The sequence below is a fragment of the Perca fluviatilis genome, chromosome 1, assembly GCF_010015445.1.
Source record: "Perca fluviatilis chromosome 1, GENO_Pfluv_1.0, whole genome shotgun sequence".
In the NCBI taxonomy this organism is placed as follows: domain Eukaryota; kingdom Metazoa; phylum Chordata; class Actinopteri; order Perciformes; family Percidae; genus Perca; species Perca fluviatilis.
The window spans coordinates 41,366,748-41,381,051 of NC_053112.1; the positions used below are offsets into that span (position 1 = coordinate 41,366,748).

Consider the following 14,304-nt stretch of genomic DNA (forward strand, 5'->3'; position numbering starts at 1 on the left):
AATCACATCATTACAAGTAGGAGAGTAAATATACAAAGCCCAAAATTGAAAGGGAATAGGATGGAAGTAATATGAAATATCATATTTCATATTACTTCCATCCTATTCCAAAGGAAAAGGAGTGCCACACATTTAATTTATTTTTTTCTTTCATATTTGTATTCTTTCATTTCATTTCAAGGTTTGGTTATCTGAATAAATTCTGATGATGTTGAACATTACATTGTGTTGTTGTAAAGAATACTGTGTTACTATGTTAACTGTTATAATAAATCTACATTGTGAAGTGACACTGGAAATTATATTTTACAAAAATACACTGATTCACAAGGCTGTAGAGAACAGTGTGCTATTGCAGACTTATATACGAAGGTTTTAACTACATTGTTTTAATATAGTCAGTGGTGAACTAAAGTGTGGGCATGAAACTCCAGGGCTATAAATTATTCCCACTCCAGCCCTGAGCAACCCTACCGACCTAAACCTCCTTTAAATCTTGGGAAGATGTGAAAAGCTCAGAGCCTTGATAAGGATTGACAAACTAACAGCTCAGAGCTTTTGAAGTTTGACTTTTTTGGGGCATAAAGCTATCTGCCTTCAACTAACTTCTTCATGGTTTTAAATGGGAGCAAAGGTGAGCATTGCTATTCTCAATCAGAATCATTTCAACTTTTACATATCGTTAACTAGTGTGAATAAGATAGAATAAGATTAGATAAAGCACATATCAATCCTGGTCATATTCCCACTGGTCAAAGTATATACTGCACTCTGCATTTCTATATAAACCAAGGAAGAATGTCCCCCCTATGCAAAAACAAGGGAGGAGTGAATAAAGCTGCCCTAAAAGGTCCACAGTCTGATATACTGATGTCTGGCCTGACTGAGTCATGACAGCATCCTGTCAGTGCACTGAGCCCTCTACACCCAACTCAAGACTGATTTCTTTAATAGACAGGTTTCTAGGTTTCAGTGCATCTAGTTTAAAATATAGGTTTGTCTTAAAACAAGCTGCAAAGGGCACAAATGCTCACAAATACCAAAACCAATGGTACTTACTATTCACCTTTAATGCACAAAACATTGCAATGTTAAGTGCGCCTCCAATGACAGACTCATTTTTCTTTTATATTAACCCTTGTGTTGTTTCCCTGTCGACCATGCAACTTTTTGTTTTTCTGGGTCAAAATAAAAATGTCGTCTTTTTCGACACTTTTGTCACATTTTTCACGTTCTTTAATCATTTTTTTTTTAAATGATATAAAATTAACCCTTGTGTTGTCCTCGGGTCAAATCTGACCCATTTTCAAAGATTTTGAACAGAAATATGTGTTTCTTTCAACCAAAGTTCGCAAATATAACAATGGATGTGTGGATGTACGTTGTATGGAACCCATACAACATTTTAACAAATTAATGATTACTTCCATTGAGTTTTGGGTGTTTTATTACATTTTTATAGTATTTTAAAAAATAATTTAAATGGTTTCAAAACAGTACCCTGAAACTAAACTTTGAAATTCTGTGATCCACTCAACATCCTCTTATCTTTACTATTCGTCCAAATAATTCATAATTTCTGCTTTTTTTGGCTAAAATTAGGTTTATTGACCATGAATTTAAAAAAAGTGTCGTAAAAAGTGACAAAAACTTTTTAAAAAGCGTCAGAAGCATAAAAAAATGGGTCAAAAACATAAAAAAATTTGACCCGAGGACAATGGGAGGGTTCAGACACACAGGAAGTGGATACCTGTATATGACTATACATCTTTGAATGTTTTTATGAATGGCTTTTGAAGAAACAAGTGTTAAACATTTGAATACATGTTGCCTGTGCCTTGCTAATTGAACCTTAACTTCTAACTTCTTCCCATCACAAGACCTCTCTTTTACGTACCATAGTGGTTTCAGCAATGGAGCCAAAGCTGTTGATGAAGATGTTACACGAAACGTTGACTGGAGGACCTGCAGAGGAAGAGAGACACAGTGATTACAGTAGATGGATATGGGGGAGATGTTTTTTTTTTGCAGCCAAGATTCACGGATATTACACAGAAAGTGTTTCCAGTAACAAGTCACAGCATTAGATATATCCTTAGTACAGTAGGTATTCAATCCATAATGCAGGTAAATAAAATAAAACACTGACCCCGCCTTGCCTCCTCCAATAAATTAATATGCAAATGACTATACATGTGCCCCTGATGTCATTCTTTGTCCAATCACAATGGCTAATCCTGCTGCAAAACACGCAAAAAGAAAACGTCACCGACTGTGAGACTGAGGTGCTGATCAGGGAGGTGGAGGTGAGGAAGAAATGTTCTGTTTGGAGGTTTGTCTTCTGGGATAAGTAATAAAAGAAAACCTGTGAGTGGTAAATGATGACAGGGCGGGGAATGCAGCGAACCATGGCAGAAATATAAAGAAGGTCTGATGTCCAGTGCGAGGTAGACCCAAACCAACCTGACTCAGAGCCTTTGATGTGGAACGTTATCCACATAAATAATCAAACTTTGATGTTGTATCTGCGGAGAGGAAAATTTATTTTAAAATATTTGGTAGATTACAGAGCCAGACAAGACTGTGGACAGCCCGCACATTCTCACAGCAATTTTTATACATCACACCGTGGGTGTGAAAACCAGCGTATGCAAGCTTTTCGTGTGTATGCAATGTTTAAACATGAGACCCCAGGGCTGCTTGTGAAGACAGATTTCAAACTAATGCAAAAGATTCAGTTGTCAAGATTCTGAGAATGTGTACTTCATCTAAAACTCGAAAAAAATATTTTTACAAAGACTGAGCTCTATAAGTGACAAAACTGATGTTTAAAGATGCTTTATTCCCATTGACTGCAATAGCTTACATGAGGATAGGATTCAAAATATTGCCAAAAGTTCAGGTTCTGAAATAGAATTCTGAGATCAAAAATGTTTCATGTTGATGCACTGCAGGCTCAATATTTGATTTGATTGGTGTCAACTGAGCTGTGGGAGGAGTTAGTTTTAATTATTTTGATTGAGTGATTGACTGTATAATAATTCCTGCCAGCTCATCAAGACTCATTTGATATAAATTTTCACAGATTTCAACTTTAGACAGTTGCTGGAGAGCCACCATAAGGACTATTAACCCGCAAAGCCAGTTGAGGAAGTTAAGCATAGGACTGGACCTACTCTATGTGCAAAGTTTGGTGATTTTTCATAATATCTGCAATAACAAGAAAGACCAGCAGCAGAGCTGCCTGGCCCCTAAAAGTGTATTACAGGCAATGGTAACTATAACTCAAAGCAGTTATGACGCGGTCCAAGCCTCCCTGGTGCAATTTGCCCCAGACGACTCGCGGTGTGCGAAGGTTGAACCTAAAGCCCGGCGGCGGCTAGGCAAACGTCATAAGGTGTGTGAGATGCAAATTGAAAATGCAACTTTCTCATTTAAATTCATTTTATAAATCCATTTTAAAAACATCAATGCATGTTTTTGGTGTAATAGGCCGCGTCCACTTCGACTTCGACTTTGGCCACTCCTGAGGTCTACAATGGTGTACCATTGTAGACCTCAGGAGTGGCCCTAGTTCCTTCCTTTTGCTCTTCTTTCAATGAAGGAATACTTGCTAATTTGGATAAAACTTGCGCGATAGCTACGCTTATCTCATCCGTGGAAGCTGCCATGTTGTTTAGCCTGAACAGTCGCTTCTCGTTGCGTCACACCTCTAAACCCGCCTCAAAACCAACGCTGATTGGTTGGTCTATCTCAAGATGCCAGACTGATCTGCGAGTGGAAAACTGGAGCTTGCAAGATCAGGACGGTCTCACGAGGCTATATATCTCCACCTTGGCCTGGGAATGCCTCGGGATCCCCCAGTCAGAGCTGGTTAATGGGGCTCAGGAATGGGAAGTTTGGGGTCCCCTTCTGGAGCTGCTGCCCCTTGCGAAACCGACCCCGGATAAGCGGACGACAATTATTTTTATTATAGCACCCCTGACGGCAGAAGTGTGTACATTTTTGTGTCCAAGGTCCCTGCAGGACCTTAGTGCTTACATTAAGGTTCCCAGCAACGCTGGTACTGGGAGCTGCGTTGCCTTGCATGATGCAACTCATGCTTCACGCACGCACCATGGCACAGCTGGTAGAATATCAAGCGTTGAATTGAATGGCCCGCGGCACATCTGGAATGCAGCGCATACGTGCCCGGTGGAAAATAGGGGTAAGGCTTGGACCCCTAAAAATAAGGGTCTTTAGCTTAGCTCTAAAAGTAATCAGCATCTCATGTCTAAGCTCTATTTTGTTCCATATTTGAGCTGCTTGGAAGCTAAATGCACCTTTGGCGTATCTATGTTTGACTCTGAGTAAATAATCCAGACCCACCTGATCTGGGAGGTCTGTGAGGTTTGCAGTGGGTCACCAGATCTGATAACTATCTTGGACCTAACTGTTCAGTGATTGATGGATGAGAAATAGAATTTTGAAGTGGATTTTGTGTGAAACCGGTAGTCAAAAAGGCTGAGTTATATGCTCAGCCTTTTTGTTCCTTGTTACAACCCTGGCAGAAGCTTTCTGGATCAGCTCTAGCTGTCTAGTTGATTTTTTGGACAGACCAATAAACAGTGCACAGCAGTAGGCTAGCCTGCTAGAGATGTAAGCATGTACAAGTTTCTCTAGATCATGTTTCGGTAACAATTCCCTGATCCTGACAAATATTTTCAAAGGTGGTAGAGGGCAGATTTTGTTATTGGTTTAATGTGACAGAAATGTAGGTCAGAATCTAGGGTAACACCGATATTTCTAGCGTAATTTGTACTATTTAAAGGTCCCATGGCATGAAAATGTCACTTTATGAGGTTTCTTAACATTAATATGCATTCCCCCAGCCTGCCTATGGTCCCCCAGTGCTTTGCCCGCCCAGAGAATTTGGCCCACCCATGAGAGAGAGACAGCATGACTTTCAAATGAGCAAAGTGGCAGTTGGTCAAGGCCACACCCACACCCTCCACCTTGCCCTCCCTCTCTCCTCCTCAATAGCTACAGACACAGAAATAGCACATCCTAAGTAAAGCTCATTGTGGGACTGGCTCTAGTGGCTGTAATTCTGCACCAAGGCTGAATTTCGGGAAAGAGACTTATTAGGGGACCACTAAGGTCTATATAAAAGCATCCAAAGAGCACCACGTCATGGGACCCTTAAGGACAGATTATGAAGGTAAGCACAGACTTTGAGTCATTCTTCATTGACTCCAAAAATAACGACTTCAGTTTTGTCCTCATTGACGGGGAGCTAGCTACTATGCCACTAACATCCAGCCTTTAGTGTGAAGGCACCTCAGAGTTGTTGACAATACCAGCACGGATGCCAACATTACCAAAATATGATCTATAAATGTGTCAAAGCACAGTAAAATATGCTAGTATGAGTAAGGCATAATTTGATAACAATAGAGCAGGATAACTGGCCTTGGAGAACATAATAACTGTTACATTTCTGAAACTGGACTGGACAAAATTTCCAGTTTGTAAGGTATATTGTGTATGAGGAACTGTACCTGACATGTTGCCATGTCTGTTCTCAGTCAGCAGTAAAAGGGTTAAGCAAAGTATAAGTGAAGTTCAACAGCGTGTTTGTCATGGGGCTCGAATTTATCAAACACACTGAGGGGATACCAGTTAGTGTTTAAATTTAATTATTATCTCACTGTTACACTATTAATTCATATTAGCGTGTACAGTGCCTCACAGCCGAGGTCCACATAGCCTTGGGTGTTCCAGTGGAAAAATACAGACAGACACATTGATAACTAGGTAGATACCTTTGAAGTTGGGTCTTATCCTGGCATCGTATCCAGATGTCCTCCCCATCAGTTTGTCAAGGAAATCAGAAGGAGACATTGGGACCTGCCGTGTCCTCGCAGCATTGTCTACCTCCTTACACTGACCCACACTGTCAAAGAAACAAAACAGATTATACAAATAATCATCTTTGACATTTTCACAACAGGATAAGTAATTTGCTACTCTCCTTGTCAACTGATGTGAGGCGCCATAGTGAGCCAAGTCATTGGCTGTTTATGACAGCTTTGATGTTGATTTTATAAACCCTGAGGAGTAAACCTGCACAAGACTACTTTCCAACCAAGGAGTTAAAAGTAAACTCTGATTTTGATATGGACGAGACAGTCACTCTTAGCTCGATCACACCATCGTTTACAAAGTAATATTTTAATTCAGGGGTCTTTACTTTTTTAAGGTCAGGGACCCCTTAGCTAAAAGAGAGACCTAGTAGGAACCCCTACTACATATATATTATACACAATTGAGTTGCATATTAAACTGGGCTGAATGGATACAAATAAATGGTTATTATTCATACATCATGTTTTAATGCAAACATACTGTACATATGGCCCAGTGAATCTTGAAGCTTAACAGTGTGACTACCAAAGTGGCTACTTACAGTAAGCTTGTCTTCAATGTGCAAATATTGTTTTCACAAATACGCCAATGAGGCCTATTTGGGGTCACAGTGGGCTCGTGGCCAGCTCTAACCCTCCAGCAGGGAGTCAGGGCGGTCCTGAATCAGCAAACCTTCTGTTTACCACAACCCTTTACCCCCTGCTGCTGAAAACTACAGTTATGTCTTCATCAACCAGTCATGTTTTACTTCAAATTCATGTTTGCCAAGACTCATAATATATGTATTGACGACTTTGAAGGAATTTAATAAAAAAAAGTTCCAAGTGTATGTTTTGGCGAAACGTGGATGCTTTACACACATCTTTAACCCGGCAGCACAGAAGTTCTATCCAATCACTACAGTTTCAAGATCAGTGCCACCAGTTCAGTATCCCACCAAATGTCTCCCCATCTGTTCCTGAGTTATGAATAGAAAGCTTTTTTGCAGGACACCTTTGGGATATAAAATGTCATCACTTCATCATTTTGTGTGAAAGTCTGTCATAATTAGCATAGAAATTCCCTCCAGGCGTTCCTGAGATATCGTGTTCACAAGAATGGGACAGACCAACAACCCGAAAACAAAGAGTACACACAACAATCCTGGAGGAAACAAGCAATATCCAATATGATGCAACCCCTACCGGAGTATATATACTGGTGTGTGTGTGTGTGTGTGTGTGTGTGTGTGTGTGTGTGTGTGTGTGCGTGCGTGCGTGCGTTCTGCATTGAATGTGTAGTATAGCTTCTGAATGCTAAGCTAAAGCTTGATGATCCTGAAACTACACTTGTGTTTGTGTTTGTCAGTTAGGACAAGAGGGAACATTTCCCAAAATAGCTCTGCTCACGGCAAGGCTCATACTGCTGAACACACACACACACACACACAAACACACACAAAAACACACACACACACACACACACAGACACACACACACACAGCCTCTCCAGCAACCATCCAAGTGGTGTTTCAGGGTCATCAACCTTTCCTTTGGAAGCAACTACCATCTTCCCCAGCAGGAAAGAACCTTATACAACCCTGAGAGCAGAATAAGGGTGTTTACTATAAGGGTGATTACTCATTTAACCACTTTAAACATGCACTCACACTGGTGGTGACAGCAAGAGACAAAGAGAACGTAATCATACATTTGTAATAAGCTGTGGGGAACACAGAGCGACAGCTGGAGTGACTTGGAGACAGTTAGCAGAGTTCAACTCAGACCTGGCGCCAGGACCAAGTGACTGAGGGCGCAGGTAAGAATGGTGAGGGTGCAAATCTTTGTATGTAGTAAAATAGAAGGCTATCATCCTGCTATGCCTATTTCTGCATTGGTTTTCATTCTGCATGTGGCAATATAGTGTTTTGACTAGTTGCGAACAATTCCCTACCTTACCTTTTCCATGTGCGTGTGTGTCATGGCCATAATATGAAATGGGAATGTTTGGGGCCGATTGCCAGACCTAAAATTGGTCTGATGGTAGGTTTAATTAAATTCATTGATTTAACCATGCAATAGCATCTGAAAGGCTTAATACCAACAACACAAGACTTATGTTCAAAATCAAATAGATTTTTACAGAGCAGTAGCGAAGCCAGTATTTAACTGAAATATCCTCACACAATTGAGGGAATCTAAGCAATTAAAACGTCAGTCTAGACGCAAAATACTAGAATGTATGAACGATTCTCCCCACTGAGATGACTGCTAAAACAGAATAGTCATTATAGATGTTCACAACTAAAATGAATGCAGTCCTTTTAGTGCAAAACATCAGCAAAATTGCAAAGCAGGTGAATAAATAAATAAATAAATAAATAAATATAAAAGAGCCTCTAAAAGTCCTTATAAAAACATAAAAGAAGTAGGTTTTTTTAATAAAGAAAGTAAAAACACAAAACACAGGCATATCACACAAACAAGACATTCACTGCACAATTCATTCTCTAAACTCAAGTAAAATGAAGTGTTATGGCTTTTGGATAAAAACAGTTTCTGAGTGTGTATTTGAGACTAGACGTACTCCGGTGGTAACTCAATTCACATGGACAGTACATGCAGATAACTCTAGTCTGGTGGAGAGAACCATCTGGAAGGGCTTTGAAACTTGCCATTCAAAAGAGCCTTTTCATTATCCATGTCTCCTCAATGAGCTTTGTTTCTTTGTTTTGGGTCTTGAGATTCTTTTTAATGACCATTGATCTAGTTAAGAATGTAAGTAATAAAGCCTGTTCCTCAGAACAGGATGTCTCTCTTTAGATGAAGTGTGTGGCTCTTTTATTTGAGATTCAGGATCAGGTGTAATCTCTGAAGCTGTACAGGCATACACCACATCCATCGTGATCACCGTCTTCCCCTTGGCGTGCTCAGGGTTAGGCGTTAGGGGACGGCATCACAGATCACTCTCTCCCTTCAGCGCACCGCGGTCTCCTTGTAGATCAGACCGGAGATGCGCTTCACTCGGGCCGCGGCGGGCCAGATGGCGGGTCTGGTGATCCCCTGGATGTTATCATGGAGCACTTTACAGCTTCTGCAAGCATGGATGTACAAAATTACTGCTGCAACGCGTCCTGATTTCCCAAACAACGGTACAGCACGATGCCCAAATCACAGAACGCACATGTGATAATCGTGCATCAAAATAATTAGGTGGTGTTTAGTCTCGCATTGCCAGACCTACCTCCACAGCACTGCGAGGAAGGTTTAAATAAGCGCCTGATTAGTAATGGTAGTAGTCTGGCGGATAGCTCAGTTTTGAGCCATAAAAACAAGAATGAGGGAGGAGATTGGGTAAGGCCTACGTGTTCATGTTGAGGGGGCGAGGAGGTGGCTGGGAGTCCAATAAAAAGTCATTAAATAAGTGAACATGTAGAAAACAGAGTGAATAAGAAGTATAGATGAGGGGAATGTAATGGTGGGTTACTCTTGATATTTTGATGGCTATGGTGGTTTGTTTGAGTCGGGCATGGCTACAGCCTGGAGCCTCCCGTCTCATGCCTGCTGTGTCCACCGGTAAATCCAGAGGGACAAAAACACAAAATCGCTAATTATTTTCTAGATGGAGTCACAGTTAAGTTAGTGAGCATGTTTGTTACAATCATACAGTAGACTATAAAAACTATTGCAATCAATTGAAAAAAGCTTAAACTTGTACATTTTTAAACTCGCATACATATAGTTTGCAGATTTCTGGATCTTATTGTATGCCTGATGTTTATTTGATGAAACCTGCGATGACTTTACCATTCAAAACTGCATTAGCGTTTAACGTTGACGTTTGTTTTTTAGGCAATATTAAACAAGGGGGTTTAAGCATCACTGAAGTGCCAATAATAAGACGTTAAATCAAACTCTCGAGTGTCATATTGCAATTATACAACGACAGTTACCAACAAAATAAAACTTATATTCAAACTGTATTCATTCTATAGAGCAATTATAATAATAATAATATTAATAATAATAATAATAATAATAATTATAACTTATTTGTATAGCATCTTTAAAGGAGAATTCTGGTCGATTTCAAAACGTAGCTCTGTTATTTGTAAATTTGGAGTGCTGTCAGTAGCAAGAAAAATGAAAACTATCAGTGCTGCCTACACCGTGTTATCCCCCTGCTAGAGTTAGCACCCAACAGGCTTAAACAGGGCAAGTTTTAAACTTAGTTTTAGCCTCTAAACATGTTTGAGATTTCATTACAAGTGCCTACCCATGTGCAGTTATTCCTTCCGAGTGAACACAGTAAATTTGACTGCAATAGATGTGACAGAAAAACAGGTTTTGGAATATTGGATTGTATGAGTTCGGCAATCGACTAGTGTGGACTTCACCGGAAAACAGGAAATCAACAGAGGTATGTGCACTGGCTGAATTAACACAACTTGTATGCCTTTCTGTCACATCTACTGCAGTCAAATTCGCTGTGTTCACTCGGAAGGAATAACTGTACATGGGTAGGCACTTGTAATGAAATCTCGAACATGTGAAGAGGCTAAAAACAAGTTTAAAACTTGCCCTGTTTCAGCCTGTTGGGTGCTAACTCTAGCAGGAGGATAACACGGTGTAGGAAGCACCGATAGTTTTCGTTTTTCTTGCTACTGAATAGGGCTGCTCTCTCTTAGTCGATTAGTCGACAAATCGGTCGTTTTGGTCTTAGTCAACTTAGATTTCTTTAGTCGATTAGTCTTTAGTTTTATGCTTTTTTCATGCTGAATGACTTATTTCCAAGAAACGTACGAGCACATCTCTGGTAAACCCAAGAATTAAAGTGGTGCTTTTGAATGACTCTTTGCGGAGAAACTCAGATTTACAGATCTGTCAATTAAATCAACTAATCAATTAGTCGATACAATTGAATGAGTGTTAGTCGACTAAGAATTTCTTCAATCGAACACAGCCCTACTGACAGCACTCCAAATTTACAAAAAATAGAGCTATGTGTTGAAATCGACCGGAATTCTCCTTTAAAAACAACAGTTTACAAAGTGCTTTAACAGAAGAAACAAAAGCATAAACAAAACATAAATATACACAGCACATCAGTACACTTAACTATACATACACAACAAAAGATGGGGCAGCTCTAAAGGACAGGAAGGAGAAAAAGAAAAAGTAGATTGAAGATGAGTGGAAATCGCAAGATATAGAAGTGGCGATGGACAGAGAAAAGGCAAAAGGATAAAAAGGATAAAGACACAGAATCACATAAAAGCAATTCTATAAAAATGTGTTTTAAGAAGTGATTCAAAAGAAGTCAGTGATTCAGCAAGTCTTATCTCCTCGGGCAGGTCTTTCCAAAGCCGAGGCGCCCTGATCGAGAAGGCATGATCAACTCTGGTTACAAGCCTCGATCTTGGCCCGAGGATCTAAGGCTGCGAGCAGGCTCGTATGGGACAAGCATGTCCAAAATGGCCAGACCATGACGAGCCTTAAAAGTGATCAGTAAAATCTTAAAATCAATTATAAAACGGACAGGGAGCCAGTGAAGTGAAGCTACGATTGGAGTAATGTGTTGCCGTCTGTTAAAATCAGTGAGAAGCCTGGCTGCTGAGTTTTGAACCAGCTGGTCACATGAGACACAGCCATCTTCTAACCGTATACATACTGGGAACTATTCTCCACAGAAGGCGAAGCACTGCTACTTCTGCTACATGGGCGGAGTGATTTGCTCGCAGCACCTGAGAAGCCCCGTGGTGAGGAGCAGAGAGTAACAATGGTGCTTTTTTAGGTGTTGCGCTAATCACTCCACCCAAGTAGCAGTGCTTCGCCTTCTGTGGAGAATTGTTCCCAGTATGTATACAGTTAGAAGATGGCTTTGTCTCATACTGTATACATACTGTACACGCTGTGACTATACAAATCACAACACGTAAATAGGAAAATGTTAGCGTTATTTTGTCTCTTATTGGGAGCCGGTTACCTCCAGGATCTGTGCTAAGCAAGGCTAGTGGTGGGTGTGTCAGACAGAGTTACAACACGCACGGAGATGAGAAGGGTATGTATGGACTTATCTAACTCTGGGGGATACGGTGAATAAGCTAAAGTCTCAATAAGTCGACGTGTTCCTTTAAGTTTGTTGGTAAAATCATTAAGCCAGGGCTGAGGATTGATATTTTTATTTATTTTTATTTAAAAGGGGCGACTAAGTCCAGAACATATTTGCATGTTTGGTTAAAATTGGAGACCAGCTCCTCTGTATTAACATTTTGGTTAAGAGCAGTAAAAGAAGCAGAGGTAAAAAGCAAACAAAGAGTTAAAAACTGCTTCAATTCACTCTTAAAATAAAAAAGCAACAAGAAGGATGTCTAGTGTATGTTGGCTGGGAGCTTTGGTGATGCCAGGTCCAGTTTGTCCGTAGGAGAGTAGGCAGAGGGGAGGTCAGGGAGTTTGTCATTAAACATTGGACTGTTAATTGTGATGTTGGGTTTGCATCGCATCAGTTCTTCTTCTGGTAAAGATGTTGTGGTTGTCTATGACTACTGGTACGAGTGAAATTTACCTGTTAACAGCCTCTCAGTGGATAAGACCTTACCCCTCCCATTGCCTACTCTTGCTCCCAAAACAATAGGACATACATCACCTTAGATTAGATAGACAAAAAATCCAGCACACTTATAAAACTACTTTTTACTTTTTTTTTCATAAATTAGATTCTACTTAGATATTGTAGCTCAATTCATGGCGCTTTGAAAATACTGCTTAGAATTATTCAAATTGAGAACAATATCAGAGTATGCTCTGAAAATACCCTCCGACCCCAGGGGGATCAAACTACCCATGTACTAGGCCTAGTCTAATTAGGTGAAAGGTCAGTCTTCCTATGCTATGCGTTGTGCTCCACCTCTCCCAAGAACACTTGCTTTCTTCAGACAGCACACTTAAAGCCGCACTCGCACAGTTGTCAGCTCAAAGCATCTTAAATCAGCTGCTAAGCTGCTTAGGTTTCTGAAGCGCTACCTCTCCCTGTTTTCTTCTGCTTTCTGATCTCCTATTTCCTCCCTCCTCTATTTCCTGCCCCATTTTCCTTTTATACGCTCCTCCTTTAAAATATAATAAGAGATCTACAAGAAGCAGTGTAAAGAGACACAAGCATAACACCCAATCCTTATTGATAATGTCTCTCTCACACACAAAGACCATTTAAAAGGGGAGAGCTGAATATATTATTAAAGGGGTGATAGAATGATTATATAGGGTATTTCACACTGTTCCTTATGGTCTCCTAATGGGGTATGTAACATTGGTTGGGCTGAAAATGGTCTGGTTGATATTTTATTGGCCCTTATGCATCCCTGTGTTTTGGCCCTATTTTTAACAAGAGTTTTTTTTCCAAATATGGTATGCTCATGAATATTTAGATGAGCTGCGCACTGATTGGTTGAGTGAATCGCCATACACACACATTAGAGATGCGTGCTGATTGGTTGAGCGAATCACCATACACACACATTAGAGACGCGCGCTGATTGGTAGAGCGAATCCCCGATACACACACATTAGCGACGCGACAGAATATCATATTCCAGACACTGCAATGTTTCGTTATCAAATTCAGTTCTGAGACTTTTTTATGTGAGAAATCAACTATATAAAGCTTAAATATGGGCCGTTTTACGAAAATTGATGGCTAATTGCAAATTTGGTAAGATGTGTCGGACTTTAGGAGCTCCACACAGTCTGACGAGAAAGCGGCAGCCTGCTGGGCTCCACATCCAGGGCAAAGTCACCCTTTGTGGATACTGCACTACCGGGGCTCTGCAGCCGGCTGCCAGCATAACTATAATATATTTACGGTTTGAATTTCGTCACACCACTTATATAACATCTACCCCAATGTCTTATAAAGCTAACCGTGGTGTCCGATTTGATTTTAAGGCATTTTTATGAACGCCAGGCGTCTTGTTAGGACGAGCAGCTAGCTAGCTATATGTCCCATTCAATACAATTGGAAACACTTTCGGCATAACTGTAATATATTTACAGTTTGAATTTCGTCACGGCACTTATATCAGAGCTACCCCAAGGTCTTACAAAGCTAACCGTTGTGTCAGATTTGAATTTAAGGTATTTTTATGAACTGAGGGGTCTTATTAGGAGGAGCAGCAAGCTAGCTATGTGTCCCATTGAATACAATGGGAAATGATTGCGGCTAGCTAGCTACACTTTCGGCATAACTATAGTATATTTACAGTTTGAATTTCGTCACGGCATATATATTACAGGTTCCCCAAGGTCTTACAAAGCTTAGCTAACACTTGTCCGATTTCGGATTTCAATTGAATGCATTTTTGTGAATGTTAGAGGTTTCGTTAGAAGGAGGCTAGCTAGCTCTCATTGATGGACTCCATAGATA

The 14,304-nt window shown here is 40.3% G+C and overlaps 1 protein-coding gene across 3 annotated transcripts in view; it reads right to left on the reverse strand.

Moving 5' to 3' along the window:
* Positions 1-14,304, reverse strand: part of glra3 (glycine receptor, alpha 3) — a 128,633-nt gene that overhangs the window by 59,739 nt on the left and 54,590 nt on the right. For all 3 annotated transcript variants that reach the window (XM_039811268.1, XM_039811261.1, XM_039811276.1), the window contains exons 2-3: positions 5,805-5,935; positions 1,898-1,965 (exon numbers count right to left, since the gene is read on the reverse strand). In XM_039811268.1, the coding sequence (XP_039667202.1) occupies positions 1,898-1,965; positions 5,805-5,935 (199 nt within the window). The remainder of the gene's footprint in view (positions 1-1,897; positions 1,966-5,804; positions 5,936-14,304) is intronic.